The 16095-nt window shown below is 50.7% G+C and overlaps 1 protein-coding gene across 12 annotated transcripts in view; it reads right to left on the bottom strand.

Moving 5' to 3' along the window:
* Positions 1 to 260: 260 nt before the first annotated feature.
* GOLGA3 (golgin A3) overlaps positions 261 to 16095 on the bottom strand; it is a 45093-nt gene continuing 29258 nt past the window's right edge. For 10 of the 12 annotated variants that reach the window (XM_064578125.1, XM_064578122.1, XM_064578120.1 and 7 more), the window contains 12 exons: positions 15816 to 16079; positions 15257 to 15351; positions 14300 to 14516; positions 12219 to 12362; positions 11446 to 11643; positions 10489 to 10605; positions 7765 to 7904; positions 7034 to 7166; positions 6682 to 6804; positions 5216 to 5380; positions 4166 to 4329; positions 261 to 3570 (listed from right to left, as the gene is read on the bottom strand). In XM_064578125.1, coding sequence (XP_064434195.1) covers positions 3351 to 3570; positions 4166 to 4329; positions 5216 to 5380; positions 6682 to 6804; positions 7034 to 7166; positions 7765 to 7904; positions 10489 to 10605; positions 11446 to 11643; positions 12219 to 12362; positions 14300 to 14516; positions 15257 to 15351; positions 15816 to 16079 — 1980 coding nt within the window. In that variant the 3' untranslated portion in view covers positions 261 to 3350. Of the gene's footprint in view, positions 3571 to 4165; positions 4330 to 5215; positions 5381 to 6681; positions 6805 to 7033; positions 7167 to 7764; positions 7905 to 10488; positions 10686 to 10720; positions 10851 to 11445; positions 11644 to 12218; positions 12363 to 14299; positions 14517 to 15256; positions 15352 to 15815; positions 16080 to 16095 lie in introns of those variants that run through there. The other 2 variants (XR_010407371.1, XR_010407372.1) reach the window with 2 other exon arrangements.

Here is a 16095-nt window from a genome sequence, read left to right as displayed (position 1 = left end):
TCCTTCGTACCCACCTGCGTGTGGCAGCAGGTGCAGCGTGGGCTACGGGGAAGGGCATGGCTAACACATTGCCATTCTTCTGCTATGGTCAAAAGCAGCACAAGTTAGATTTCACACCCATCTGAATCTTTTAGCAGAACAGTAAAATGCTCTTTTAAGACAAATATTTAAACCGTTTATAACAACCCAAGATTAAATTTACTCCCAAATACGGCAAACTATATATATTAAAATAAGGCCCCCAATGAAATATGAAAAACTTTAACAAAAAATAGTTTATTGCACAAAATTTAAGGAATTCCCCAGCACACTTAAATTTATAAAAAATCAACATGCTTTTTAAAGTTACAATTCGTTGGGCATGGTGACACCTTTTCCCTAACAGCCCCAACCTGAGGAGGACTCCCTTTCATGAGGAAATTTTTAACAGAAATGAGTAACTTAAAGCCATCCAGTTTTCTAGACCCTCTACAACATTACCTTCAAGGGTCCTATTATAACCTGAGACCACCACACAATCAGATTTGCCTGGAACGTGTTTGCGTAAGGCTCAGGACGTCTCACACGTCACAGGGGTCCTTGAGGAAGGCTCCAGGACATTTGTCTTTCAGATATACTGGTCCCTTTCACTACTAGAAATCTTTACACAGGACATTTCATTTCTATTTAAAAAGTTACTCATAGGAGTAGGACTATATGCCGTGGCTTCTGCAGTAAGTAACCCTACACCAACAAAAGTCTTCAAACTAAGAAAGAGTGTAATGAGAATCTTCCTAGCAGGTCTGTCCCATGACCTGGACCCAGGCCAGAGAAAAAGCCTATCAAACCCTTGCCTGTTAGACCTTCCAAACAGTAGAACAAAACCATGTAAATCCGTAAGATCTGTGGCATCTATCCAATGTGTTCCATGGAAAAATCAGTGATAACCACACTGCAATAAGCTTTTTTTTTTGGAACATAAGAGAAACAAGAAATACGGTATTCATCACACAGGGTGAATAATATACACAAACATACTGTAACAGCAAGCCTGTTCCTATAAATAATCGACTGGACTGTTGTTTTCCATGAGTAAATTCCAAATTCCCACTTCTGCCCACAAACAGAATATTTCAAATGATACTCACTGCAGAATGTAGCCTGGGAGGTAGAAGTGCCAATCAAGTCCCTTAGAGATTAAAAAAATAATAATAACCCTCAATAAATCAGAAGCAGGTGATTTCAAAGTCCAACTTCCTCTTCCAAGTGACTTGTTAAGAAGCCTAAAGGTGGTGTCAGCTTGAACAAAAGGGCCCCAGGTCAGGAGCTGCAGGCCACACAAGAAACATCACAGTGCGTGGGGACAGCCAGGGAGGTCAGACCAGAGGCAGGCTGGTGTTGACGGAACTGAAAGATGGGGTGACCACGACGGTGGCACAGGACAGCAGGAGAGCAGGGGGCGCGGCTACTGCAGGCCCGCACAAGCCCGCAGGTGCACAGACACAAGTAAGACATGAGGGAAACAGGGTGAGGAACAGAAATCTGCTTTCACTTGAGGATTATTCAGAATCCGTTTACCCTTTCCTAATAAAAAATGCACAGTGACCGGCTTTCACTGGGAGACCTCCAATAAGCAGCAGTGAGAAAGTAGCCACAGCATGAGGCTGAGTGTCATGTCTTGGTTTTAAAATTAAAACTGAGGATAAAACACCCAAAATAAATAAGAATGTAAGTTACGATTTTTCTTTTCTAATGGTACAAAAACAATTTTGTCAAAAACGATTTCCAACTTAAGATGAAAATAGGATATATTTATAATGAAGTCTTCAAGTATTATTTCAAGATTAACCCTGTACAAGTGATCTACATATTTCAGAAGTTTCAATACTTGCTAGGGAATTTTTTTTAAACACTAAGCGTCTTTGTGGTTAATGCTACCTTATCAATTTACCTTCTAATAGCGTAAGAGAACACAAACAGCTTAAAAATATCAAACCGTTTTCTCCACAAAAGAGACGTAAGTAGTAAGTTGACACGAGCATATCTGGCCTGATCAGTAACACTTCCAACTTCATCTCCAGACCAGCAGATCTGCACCGGGGGCCTCTCTTCTCTGACAACAGTTCACTATCAGCTTAGATTTCTTGGCCAGTAGGGGACAAAGTTACAGCCCTCCAGGGTCATAGACAGTCAAGTAAATCTCCCACGCTCACGGAGCCTGCTTCCAAATCAGGCTCTCACCTACAGGAGAGCTCGGGTGGCCTCCACTGCCTTCTCACACAGCTGACCTGCCCGTTCTAGAAAACCCTCCAGATGAGAGGTTACGGGACCTTCTGAAGGCTGTCACCGCAATGAGTTCAGCATGTCCCCTGATGACCACTGATGACCACACAGGCTCTGATGGACGTATTTTCATGTGGGCCCGGGGTGGGGTGGGGGGGGCGGGGGGAGGAGGCCTGGAGAAGCCTTGCACCTGGCTCAGAGCCCTGCAGGGAGCCCTGGTCCCTCTCTCCCCTCCTCTCCTGTGACCCCTCCCCAACCATCTCCCATGTCAGGCCAGCACATGGTGATTGTGTCCTTATGGCCGCCAGGCCCGCCTAGGGGACAGCCAAAGTGAGTGAGGCCGTGCAGGGTCAAGGGTCAGATGGGGTGGGGTGTGCACTTAGGACAAGGCTCTCAAAAATAAAGTGAAACTGAAACAAAAAACCTTTTCGCTCCAAGAATATTTGGTTTTAGAAGGTACAGTAAATAAAATAATTATATTTCTTAAAATATAATTTTCTGACTGACATCCCTAAATCCTACATGTACGTTACTTCTGACAGCAGATTTTCAAAAGGCGATCAATAAAAAGACAATTCAGGTCATTCTTAAATAATATGGAATACACTTTTTAAAGATTAGCTTATGATTTTCAGTATTTATATACACATCCTATGGTGAGATAGCTATTGAAAATAAAAACCAAAGGTGCAAATAAAGTTTCGTTTCTGCAGGGAGCTAAAGCTCTCACGGAATCTGGAAAGAGAGAAGCGGGACCCAGTCATGCAGCGTTTCCACCGGTGGCCACTGACTGGCATCACCCTCAGGGGGCTGCAGCTACAGTCACTCAACAGAGACCTCCTCCCGCAAGTAACCCTTCAGACACATTCAAAAACTCACTGAGATCTAAACTAGGTTGCTAGCATTTGGTCATTTCAGGGGAAAAGCTAGTTGTGATCTGCAAATTACGATTTCTCTAATCCTTGGCTCTTGTTCAGTTCTTTTACTCCTTGAAAAGGCAGATGCAAAATTTAAACTTCATCTCTTAGAAAAACACAGAGCAAACAGTCAAATAAATAATATTGATAAAAGATTATTCCTTTGGGTAGTTACAAGCACTCGGAGTGGGGGTGCTCGGCGGCCGCTGTTCCAAGCGCCTCTCTGGAGACCCTGCACTGACTGTGTCGCTCTGTATCTCCCCTGGGGTTGGCGTGATCTCCCAGGGGAGCAGCACTGGCAGCGGGATCCCCCTGAGTCCATGAGGACAGTGACTCGTGCACGGTGACGGCATGTGCCTCCATCTGGCGCTGCAGGCTGTCCATCTCCTGCCTGGGCAGACAGGGGAAGCAAGGAATGCAGGCCAGTCAAATGAGAGCCAGAAACGACGCTGTTACTTCCCCAAGAGGCAACTGGTCATCTCCAACACGGATCCTAACAAGCCTGACTCAGACAGCAGCCTGCTCATCTGCGGCACCTTCGGGTGGCTGACAGAACCTGTCTATTTGGGAAGCAGCACCCAGGGGGGTCACACGATTTATGGGGCTCAGCAGTTTCCTCTGCAGGTGCAGAGGTCTGCACACACGGGCCTGTGCTCAGGGAGAAGGTGGGTGAGACAGCACTGAGGGCCTACACATGGCCTCCATTCACAGGGTCAAAAAGATGTCCCCACAGGGCCACGCCCTGCAAACACTGGCCTCAGGCTCTTGGGAGTAAAACCCTGAGCTATGTGTGGGGTTCCTAAGGGTCACCTAGCTCCAGGCAGTCCTCCCGTATGACAGGGACTGAGGGCCTGAGTGACCCCACATAGCACAGACCTGCCCAGCCTCTTCGGGGCACGCAGGGCTGGCAACAGGATTCTTCCAAGTTAAACATGCAATCTATTTTTAAAGACCAAGTGAGATAGAACACAGAACACAGTTCATACTTTAGCTGCTGGAGACAACTGTTGAGGTTCTTGAGGGGCTCCTTGCTCACGGCAGGTGGGGGCCTCAGCAGCTCCTCCAGCAGGGAGGCCGGGACAGGGCAGTCAGGGATCTTCACTGGAGTCACGGGGCCAGAAGAGCTGGCCTCGCCTTTCAGTTCCTTTCTCTGTTTTTAAAAAGCACATGGTTGGAGCCCTCTCACTTGGAGGCTGACACCAACCACACCTTCCCCTTATCGGTCCCCGATCATCACAACAAGTGCTCCCAGAGGGCATCCTAGCTCACGATGGGCCCTCGGGGAAGGCATGCCCCCCTGCTTCCAGGCTGGCAGAGCTGACAGCCACAGGGTTCAGGGAATGTTGGCTGAATGGGTGAGCGTCTTCCTAATGCACGTGACCATGCACAAACAGTGTAATGCTGGCTACTCAGGAGGACGACCTAAATCACAAGCGAGAACACCCTTATGGGAACTGTGGGGGCTTTCCACAAAAGACCACAGCCTTGACCCTGCATCTCCCTAAGAAATACATCAATTTTTAACTCCTACAACTCCCCTTTCTAGAACTTCAAACTTTTTCCACAGATAGCCAAACAGTGCTAAATAAACCTCTGAGTCTGAGGGATTTCTTTGCACCTGGAGAATATTTACGTGGCCTGAGCAGAGAAACAAATGCTGGGTACAGAGGGTCTGGGCGGGTCTCCCCAGGCCCCCAAGCCCATCTGGCAGTGCTGGCCCCAGCTGGCTCACCTACCAGGCCAGGGGCTCTTGTGAAGACCAGCAAATGAGCCCTCATGTGGCTTATAAAGCGTATTACAACAAAAGGATACGTGATTCATAAAAAGAAGCAAAGAGCTCTTGGAAAAGGCACCAAGATAAAAGGGTTTGGCCTGCTGCCAAGCACAAGACTCCAGCATCCTTTACTGCACACAGTAGCTGCTCAGTGTTGGTTACACAGAACTTCCTGTCTGAGTAACCAGAAAGTACCCCAGCCACCCGCCCAGCAGGGGTGCCTTGGGCCCGGGAACCTGATGGAGGCGCGGGGTCTGAGTACCGTCTTCGCTGCGCCACGCCGCAGGTCCAGTCTGAGCTGCTGGTTTTGCTGGAGCAGAGTCTTCATGTTGTTCTTCAGCTCTGACACTTTAGCTTGAAGCATGAATTTATCTTTCTGGGTCAGGGACAGATCGTCCTGCACCATCTCCAACTCAGCTTTGATGTTCTAAAGAAAGGGAAGTCACACGTTTTTATAAACTAAAGGATCTTGCCTGTGCTGCTAAGATCTTAGCTTGTATGTCACAAGTGTAAGGGGCTAGAAACTAACAGCAACTTTTCTATGATGCTGTAGGTGGTGCTGCCATGCCAGCCTATTTCCTCACCACGGTCTGGGCTGGGCAGCATCCCATTACAGTCACATCCTCAACGTCCTTACTCAAATTTCAGAGCCTCTGACGAGGAACCAGCAATATTCCCGTGTCCACTGTCTATAATGGATCCCAAGAATCCATTTAAATTCCAAGGTCAGGGGCCCCTGAGTGGCTCAGTCAGTTAAGCGTCTGCCTTCGGCTCAGGTCATGATCCCGGGGTCCTGGGATTGAGCCTCAGGTTGGGCTCCCTGCTCTGCGGGGAGTCTGCTTCTCCCTCTCCCCCTCCCCCTGCTTGTGTCCCCTCTCTCGCTGTGTCTCTCTCTGTCAAATAATAAAATCTTTTAAATAAATAAATAATTAATTAAAATAAAAGCACAAAAAATTACACTGTACAATCTCAATAATAAAAAAAACTACATGGATAGAACAAGGGGCCATGAAAACATTAATTGTGCTCATCTTTGGGTGGTAGGATGACTTAGTTTCAAAATATATTTTTACAGGGGCGCCTGGGTGGCTCAGTCGTTAAGCATCTGCCTTCGGCTCAGGTCATGATCTCAGGGTCCTGGGATCAAGCTCCCCACTGGGCTCCCTGCTCCGTGGGAAGCCTGCTTCTCCCTCTCCCACTCCCCCTGCTTGTGTTCCCTCTCTCGCTGTCTCTCTGTCAAATAAATAAATAAAATCTATACATACATACATACATAAATTCATTCCAAGGTCAGCTACTGGAATAAGCCTCACCATTAGGAGGAATGAATATAAATCAATCCTGTTACTCAAGCCAGCCATCCACAAGTAGGAATCCTGGCGAGAGCTCTCTCTCTCTGATCCTTTGCGCAAGTGGTCAACCCGCACACAGGTTTCTTTGTGGAAAAGTGCATCACAGACTGGTGAACTTTTCACATGTACTGCCTCATTGACTAGGCTGTGTCAGATCCCATTCCTGATACATTTCACAGAGCTCAGCCCAGGGCATACGTAGCGCTAGGGCTTGGCCTCCTTCAGCTGTGTGACCTGGCCTTCTTTCTGAAACGGATAATGCCTGCAAAATGGTTTGGTGGAAGCATTCGGTTTGGGGTAACTCACGTCATGCACTTAGCACCTTGTGAGGTGCGGTCTCTGACTTTCTGCCCCAGGGCCTTTACACAGCACATACCTGTGATAACTGCTGTATTCCATCCAGTTCCTTCTTACTCTGCTGCTCGGTCAAGTTCAGCTGCTGCCTCAAGGACTGGACTTCTCTTTCTTTCTGCTCCACCTCCCATTTGAGATTTTCCATCTAGAGGAGAGAGAAAGTCACATGACCAAAAGAATTTTAAAGTGGCTTTCTTACACTATAAAATTGCTCTAACTATATATCTATGTACTGTTTAATATCATACTTAGAAAAAATAAATATCCCTTTCCAGGCAGACAGGGAATGAATGAAGGAACTGATGTGTCAATCAGCAGAGTCTAGCTCTGTCAGTCCCGCTAAGTGGAAATGCAAAGCCTCCCAGGCAGGTCACCTCTTGGTTCCCTATAGGCTGTTTGCTCAGCTGCTCGTCTAGCTGCTTCTGCAGGAGTTGGAGCTGGGTCCGGGCCTCCTCCAGCTTCTCCTGGAACTGTGCTATTTCCTGGGAATGTTTCCCCTCTTGAATCCTAGCATAAAAACAAGGAAGCATGAAATCACAGCACCCTAACCCTACCACAAAGTGTGCTCGGTTGAACATTATCCATCAGGGGTGACAGAAACTCACACACTGCTCACTCTGGGCGGCGACTGTTCTAGGAGCTCTGTAGTGCTCTGTCGTGACGAATCCTCACAAAAGCCCCGGGAAGGACATTTTGCTAGCCCATTTTATGGATTACAATGGGAGAAAACTCCCAACACGCACCCCTACATGTGCTCAACTCAAGGCTGCCCTAATTGGAGGCTGCAGTGAACCTCGGTGGTGGGGCACAGCCCTCGGGACATGTGCCCCTCACACAGGGCTCTCTGTTCCTGGTGAAGGACCCTCAGGTGTGGAGTGGGGACAGCCATGTCAGGCCGGAAATTTCGGAGTTGAGCTGCAGGCTTCCTAAGACAGGGATCGGATACATTCTCCTTCTTAGATTTGCCTCCAGAGTGCTCAGAGATTTGCTAAAACCCAGGTGACCTGAACGTGCTGAAGGTCCTAACCAGAAGACGTGGTGGCGCTCCTGCCCGTCCGTCCCCGGCCGTGGCACTGACCCAGCCCTCTGCCCGCCTGGCACTCACTGGAGACCCTCGGCCTCAGCCTGCAGCTTCTGCACCAGCTGCTCCTTGGCCTGCAGTTCCTTCTTCACCTCACTCAGCTCCAAGGTGGCAGCCTTGAAGTGGCGGCGGTTATGTCCTGCTTCCGCCTTGGCGGCAGCGACCTACAACAACAAAAACCCGCGTCACCAAGGACAGAGGCAAAAACCACACAGAACACGCCCGATGTGATGTCTGCGAAGAGAGCTACCACCAACCCCACCCGCGTCCCAGCTGCTCCTGCAGTTGTTTCTTCCAAAGCTTCTTAAGCTCCCAAAGGACTGAAGCCCTAACACATGCCTGGCGCGCAGGCAGGCGACATACAGCCGGCCGCCAGGATCTGCTGAACGAACAAATGCATGCAAGGTTTCCTTGGTCTAAATAGTTTCGATTGTCCTCCTCAAGTATATCTGTCTATTTCTTGTTAAATCCAGTCCTAGTTTATGTTTTTGGGGAGGAACATATCCTTCCATCACACCAAGTAACTGCAGTAAAGCTACTGATTACTATCCATTTATGACACAGTAGTCTTTTCATGATGAACAATAATTTCTCTCAAGGTTTCTGAGACCAGCAAATTCTCAGAATATAACAAAATCTTCCAGTTTCCTTTCCAGTAACTCGGTTTTCTTATCTAACTGCACAAGCAGGGACTTCATTTTTTACAAGTTTAATAAAGGGCGCCTGGGTGGCTCAGTCAGTTAAGCGTCTGCCTTCAGCTCAGGTCATGATCCCAGAGTCCTGGGATCGAGTCCCACATCAGGCTCCCTACTTGGCAAGGAGTCTGCTTCTCCCTCTGCCTCTGCCTGCTGCTCCCCCTGCTTGCGTCTGTCAAATAAATAAATACAATCCTTAAAAAAAAATAAAAGTTTAATAAAAATATTTATAATATATGACAAATATAGAAAAAACTCTTATAAATAAGGAAACAAAACTCCAACAGAAGATGTTAACAGTGGTTTATCACCAGGTACAAATTCAAGATGATCTGTACTTCAATCTTTACGACTTTTTTTTTTTTACTTTTTACTACTAGCATGTACTGTTCAAACAGTCCAGATAATTTCATGAAATGCATTTAGAGACATAAATGAGGACAGTTCACAGTTACTGCCCTTAAAAAGAAAAAAAAAAAAAGAAGCCAAGGTCACATATCCATCATTTTCCCCAGCACTTCTATTCACAAATTTCCTTACACTATGAAATTGCTCTAACTATATCTCTGTGTACTGTTTAATATCATACTTAGAAAAAATAAATATCCTGGGCGCCTGGGTGGCTCAGTTGTTAAGCGTCTGCCTTCGGCTCAGGTCATGATCCCAGGGTCCTGGGATCGAGCCCCGCATCGGGCTCACTGCTCAGCGGGAAGCCTGCTTCTCCCTCTCCCCCTTCCCCTGCTTGTGTTCCCTCTCTCCTGCTCTCTCTCCGTCAAATAAATAAATAAAATCTTTAAAAAAAAGAAAAAAAAAATCCCTTTCCAAGCAGACAGGGAATGAAGGAACTGAAAGTGTCAATCAGCAGAGTCTAGCTCTGTCAGTCCTGCTAACTAGAGAATAAAGGGAGAATAAAAGGGAGAATAAAATTCAACTTCATTAAAGGGAGAATAAAATTAGTAAGTGAGCAAAAGATAGGAATTGGGGGGTAGAAAAGTAGGGAGGGTAGTTGACTCAGCTCAACTCCACGCAAGGTATAAAAACCAACCAGACAAGGCAAACGGGGGTCTGTTCATGGTGACAAGTTCTTCTTTTGAGAGAGAGTGCGCATGCATGCATGTGGGGGGGAGGGGCAGAGGGAGAGAGAATCCCAAGCAGGCTCCCCACTGAGCACAGAGCCCAACATGGGACTCGATCCCAGAACCTGAGGCAAAGGCAGATGCTCAATCGACTGAGCCACCCAGGTGTCCCCATAGTAATATGTTCTTAACAGATCTTAAAACTGTACTATCTTAAAAGAATATTTTACTGTCTCACCCAAAAAAATGAAGAACAATTTCTTTCTTTCTACCTGTTATATCATCACGGAAACATTTTTAAAGGATGTGACATGCACCCTTGCACACAGCAAACACATTCAGAACATCTCTTCGGTGCCAGGCACTGGGGACATGAGGGTAAATGAGTCACGGCCCTCAAGCCATGAAGCTTATGTTCTGATGAGGAGTAACAGACACGGCACCATGGTGGGAAACAGGAGCTGAGGTCTGTTCCAGCTCACAGGGGCAGTGGGACAGGCCTCTCTGCTGGAAGACTGACCTGATGCACTGGTGAACACCTGAGCATGGAAAGGAGCCAGGCAGGAAACGGCAAAGAGTGCATGCAGCCTTCTTTCTCCATTGCTCTTTTAGCACTAATGGGGTCAGCTATTGTTCTGCAGTTTGCTTTTTTAACTCAACACTACGTGTGCGACACTGTTCTCCAGCAAATACGTCTCTACACGGCTCTGTGCGTGCATCTTAGGCCCATGTGACTGCCTCTGGGTTAATCCAGGTCCACTCTCCTATGGATGGACATCAGGGCCCCCTCCAGCTGCTCACTGTCACCAAGTCTGTGATGACATCGTTCTCAGAACACATCAGCAAAGATATCTGTACAATAAATTCCTGGAAGGGAAGTGAGGCGTCAAGCGTGCACATACTCAGTTTTTAGAAAAACTGCCTTCCGACAGGCTCTGAAGTTGCAGTTTAGAGCCAGTGGGAAGCTGGTCACACACCTGTTCCTTGAGGCTGTGCACGGTGGCCTTTTCTCGCTCCAGCGCAGCCTGTAAGGCGTGGACGAGCTGCTTCGTCTGGCGGTCCTCCTCCTCTTTCCGCTGCAAGACTGCCTGGACCTATAGCACATCACCGGAGCAGTGAGTGAGGAGGCACTCAGATTTCGAAGGCCTGTGGGGCCCCAGTGCCACGTGGGAACCTGGCAGGATGGTGGCACACAACACGATGCATTACCGACAGGCGCACAAGGTAGCGGAGGAGGGAGAATTCCACCTCTGGAGAACGTGAAGTCTGAGATGGCAGTCAAGTCATATGGCCGTATTCAAGCACAGAGCAAGCACCCAAAGGCTACCTGTAATCGGGGCTTTGAAACACAAATACTTCCCTGGTGAGGCAGGTAACGCAGATGGACGAGGCCACCAGATATGGCAAGGGTGGGAACCAGTGACAAATAAAAGTTTATAAGCTCTCTAACAGCTGGATAATTTGAGACGGGGGCTGGATTTGGCCGCTGACTGCCCCTCGAAGAGGGCTCTGAAGTGCCAGGCCTCCTCCCCAAGCCCCAGAGAGGCTGCAGAGCCGGAGCCCAGAACAGGGTCCGGAGAGAGAGCCCCACCAAGGTTCAAATCCCAGCTCTGCATCACACAGGGAAGAGCCTCTTATGAACAGTGGGACCAGCTTGAGCAGGGAGTCCCCTACCCACCAGGAAGCTAATGGGCGGGGCACAGTGCCTCCACACCTCGGTAAGGGGGAGCATTAGGAGCTCCCAGCTCTGCCCCACCCCACAGAGCTGCAAGGTGGGCTTCATATGTCACCAGATCCTCCCTGTTCTGAGTCTCTGTGACGGGGCAGCACTCTGCTTGCGGGCGGCTGGGACTGCTGCGTGAGGCGACATGCGCCAGACCGAGAGCCACCTATCCCGAAGCGAGTCCCCTGCCTCCGGCAAAGGGTCTGAGTACCTGGAGGTTCAGCTGAACCAGGTCTGCCTCCCTCTTGGCCAAAGCTGTTTCTAAGATGCTGTTGTGTTCCCGCAGAGCTGCGTTGGACTGCCCCAGGCCTGTAAGCTTCCCTCGCTCATGCTCTAACTCAAGGGCCAACTTTTTATTCAACTCCTCAAGGCGCTTTATCTTCCTCCTAAAGCCTCTAGATTCTTGAAGCTGAAACAGATCAAAACCACTGTGAAGTTACATAATTACCTGTTCTGGCTAATGGAGCTAAGCTCCCCCACACCGGAAATAGAACAACTGCACCAAGAAGCTCCAACAGACCACCCCAGGACTGCAGCAGATGCAGCACACCCCAGCTCCCAGCCCCCCGGCTTTCTCCTGGGGAGCCTGGGTCCCCGTGGAGAGCCCTTGGTGACATCACCAACTGCCACGCGTAGCATCATCTGAAGCCACAGCCTCTCTGGGCCCGAGAGTTACGTGAAGTTATTTTAAAGAACAGGTTTTCTCATTATTTGCAACCAGAGTGTTCTTACTGGGGACATCTTAATCCTAACACTCTGACAACCACCACACCAGAGGGGTGCTCAAGAGAGCGTGTGGGGAGCCTCAATAAGGGGGGGGGGCGGTGAGAGGGACCCAGACAAGTGGTCAGACGGCGCATAGAAGCACAGTGCAGGCTGAGCTACAGGCCAAGTTCTGCCTCTCCAGGAGCCCTTCTCTCTGCCCCTGAGCTGCACGGGGGCAGTGAGGCTCGTCCCGCTGTGTGAGGACGAAGCTCGGCCTACCTCGTCCTCCAGCTCCAGCACCTTCTCCCGGTACTCCTCCAGCTCCTGGCTGGTCAGTGTGATAATCTCCTGGAGCTCCTTCTCCAGCATCGTCTTGCTGTGGCCAACAGCCTGCAGTTCTGCCTCCAGAGCCTGGATTCTCTCCTAACAGCCAGGACGGGAAGGCGGATTTGGTCATGGGTTTCAATACGGCATGTGACAGGCACTCACCTCCCTCCCTGCAGGGCTGCATTGCACCCACCGCATGAGCTTGCTGACCATGCTCGACAGGCGCTGCGGTCCTACCGTACTTCCCTCCCCCGAGTTAAATGCTTTGAAAATACAGAAAAACTCTGGCTCACAACTAAGAACGATGAATTACTATCTGTGGCAAGCAAGCTGTACCAGGCGCGGTAGAACTAACACCCCACGTGTGTGCTCACGCTCATGCTTGCTGGGTGGTGCAGCCACTACTCTGATCACTTCGTGTGCGTTTCTTCACGGAGCCATTCTGACCAAGGAGGTTCTACTGTTTACTCCATTTTGGCCTCACTTTACTGAGGATCAAGAAGGTGAGTAGCCTGCCGAAGGCCCCATTTTACAAGTGGTGAAGCACAGACCAAACCAGGACTCTGGCTCTGAGGCTGCAGTGCTGGTGGGGCGGGGGCAGGGGGGGGGTAACAGGCTCCCGGGGGCATTTACATTCGATCCCTGACACCGGAGAAGCCAAAGAATCAAAAAAGAAGCAGAGAAATATTTCTAGGTTGAAGGGAAATTGCAACTTAATAAAATCCCCCCCCCATTTTATAAAGTAATTAGGTAAAAGAAGTATTAAGTTTACCTAATTTGGTAAGAAAACGTGCCATGATGGCTTCCCACTAATAAATTCTTACATGGAGAGAAGATCAAGACAAACTTCATTTAGTAAGAAACACAACTGCTAAACACAAATGAAATGTTGGGTAGGAATAAACAAAAAGCAAATTAATGCAGTTGGGTAAAACTTGATGTTGGCCAAAGACGGCAGGGTTGGGGCACCAAGGACTCGGGGACACTCGGGGGGCTCTGGCAGCCTTCATCACACGAATAAAAACACCCTGCAAGCCCAGGGCCCATCCTCCATCCTCCTCCAGGAGGACATCCGCCCATTTAACCTAAAAAATAATGCAGAGCAAAAGGCTTCTGCCTCATGATGTAACAGCAGGAAGAGCAGAGCCCATGCCCCTCACCACATGCAGGGTCCCTCTTCCTTCGAGTCTGAGTATTTACAGCCACTCCCGGCCCACTCTGGCCCACACCGACTGCCTCCCCCGATTGATTCCTGTCAGCAGAGCCCGCTGCAGCCACCCTCAAGCTGGACACTGGGTGCTGCTCCCTCCGCTGGCCCCGGCCTGCCCCGCCGGCTCACAGCTTCCCCTCCTGAGTGACCACAAGCCATCAGTGGCCTGTCCCACTGGCCGCTCTGCAGCCTTCACATGGCCCGGCCATCTCAGCTACGGCAGGAGAGCCCACGTGGTCTCCCCGACACAGCCTCGCCTGGCCTCGGCTGTGCTCAGCCACCGCCCGTCAGTGTCCCACCATAGAAGAGTGAGGTCTCACGCTGCCCGAGCCACCAGTCAGCCCTCCATCTCACGCCAGCCCACCCCCCCAGGGGCCCACCGTGCCCTCGAGATGCACAGCACTCCCCTGCTGAGATGTGCCCCCCGGACTCCAACACCTCCTGTTATTCAAGACCACTTCAAAGACTCTTTCCTCCAAAAAGCTTTCCTGGACTTTCCAAATACTTCCCCGAGCCTCCCACACGGGCACTCAGGAAATCCCTCCCCAGACACGGAGGGGGTGTGGAGAAGGACAGGAGTGGGCAGGGAGGCTGAGGGAGGAGGCGACGGTGCGCAGGCGAGCAGGGGTGAATCGAGAGAACGTCTGTGCAGTGTTCAAGCCCCTGGTCACGTTGCTAGCACACAATACTTCACAGAAAGGCTGCCTACGCGCTAGTTCTGCCCCGGGTCTCCAGTCTCTCGAACGTTTGTAACACATCGAGTCCCCAGTACTGAGTCTGCACCACTGGCAGCCTGGCCGAGAGCAGACGGGGGGTTACCCACGTGCAGAGGGAGGTCACGGCTACCGCCGGCCACCTGGGCTCTCAGCTGGCTCAGCTCTGCGTCTGCCGACTCCTTGGCTGCAAGGGCCTCCTGCAGGCGGCGGCTGAGGATGCCCACCGCATTCTCATAGGCCTTGTGCTTGGTCTTCATCTCCTTCTGAGCGCTGCTGAGGTCTGAGCCCAGCCGCTTCATCCTCTGCTTCTGCTCTGTGATGGCCCTAGGGTGTGGCAGGCAGGACAGAGGAGTCTGAACTCACTTCCAACAAGATGTCCTGGCACTAACACCAAGGAAAGGCTCGTCCTTGCCCACCCCCAGCCCCACGCCGGCTAACTGCCGCTCCGCCCAGATCCAGCACGTGGTGTTGGTGTCGGCTGCTCTCACAGAGCCCAGCACTGCACCTACTTCTGCCCTGCTCCCCTCTCAGAGCCGCTTAAATGATCTCGTGAAAATCAGAGAATACTGCTGTCCTTCCAAACGCTTCCAGTGCTCTTCTTGAATAGCAATAATAATCTCAAAAACGCAGCTCACAAGTAATCTCCAGCTGACGAAAGTAAAGGAACGCAGGACACAAGACATGCCATGGGGCTTAAAGGCCCCAAAAGGCTACCTGCCGTGCATACACACAGCAAGAAGGATACACACGCAGTCAGCCCTGCTGGGGGAACTGGGAGGGGCAGGCGCTGCCACACTCACCTGGCATGGAGCACGCTCACAGGGGGAGTGCCTATTAACCACAGGCAGCCACCAAACCATGCCGGGACCCCCTCTCCAGCCGTAACTTTGGAATCTGACTTCCCTGGCTGCCTAGAAGTACATCCTGTGTCCCCTCTCCTTAGCAAGGGCTCAACTGACAGTGTGTTCAGAGTCCCCTGGCCCTTGGCTGCTGCGTGTCCCCCACAGAGCTCAAGGCCGCCCGCGCTCACCCCTTCTGCCTGCACACGCCTCGGGTCCACTTACTTGGTGGCTTCTTGCTGTAGTTCCTCAATTTGCTTCTTGAGCACCTCGTTGGCCTCTGTAAGAGCTACCATCTGCTCTTTATCAAACTGCAAAGACTTCAGAAGAAGGGAAGAGAAGACAAAGTGAGGAAAGCAAAGTCCTCCCTCTGCGGCCTGCTTCTCAGGACCAGGCTCCCCGTGGCTCAACGGTGCCGGTTCAGGGTCACCCTCAAGGACAAGGGCTCTGGAGAGGACCCTGACAGAGGTTTGCTCTTTTATAGGCGATCACTTGAGAGCGGTCCAGAGTGCTGGAGGGAACGCCCAGGTCAGCCTTGGGTTGTGGCTCTGTCCACAGTCCCCGAGGGACCACCCCTCCCAGAGCCCCCTAGGCCCCTCCCAGCACCCGCTGGGGTGAACTATGAACGCTGACGGCCTCCAGCCCCGTGCTGCCTCCAGGGGGGAACCTGTCCGTCTGCCCGTCCTTCCGGGACGGACTTGTTCCAGGCTGTCCTGCCCTCCACCCTGCACAAGAAACCCCTGGGCATGTTTGGCAGAACCTCAAAGTCAAGTGCATCCCAGACCTGCAAGTGCGTCTCCATCTTGTTGCGCTCCCTCTGCACCGACTGGAGATGCCCTTCGAGGTCGGCCATCTGCTGATGGACATGGGACACTTCCTTCTGCAAGCGCACGTGTTCTACCTCCACAGACTTTTTCTCCCCTTGAAGTTTAATTAACTCTTGCCTCAACTCCTTCAGCTCTGAGTCAAGCCTCTTCTTCGTGGCCTTCAGCTCACCAATGAGCTGGTCCTTGGAGGTGGCGTCCCGCCGGTAGGCCTCCACCATCACCTGCCCAACAAGACAG

The sequence above is a fragment of the Mirounga angustirostris genome, unplaced genomic scaffold (assembly GCF_029215605.1).
Source record: "Mirounga angustirostris isolate CCGP_5_RB_7025 unplaced genomic scaffold, mMirAng1.0.hap1 SCAF_14, whole genome shotgun sequence".
NCBI lineage: Eukaryota > Metazoa > Chordata > Mammalia > Carnivora > Phocidae > Mirounga > Mirounga angustirostris.
Note: the sequence above shows the minus strand (reverse complement) of the source record. Positions and strands in the feature narration are given on the sequence as shown.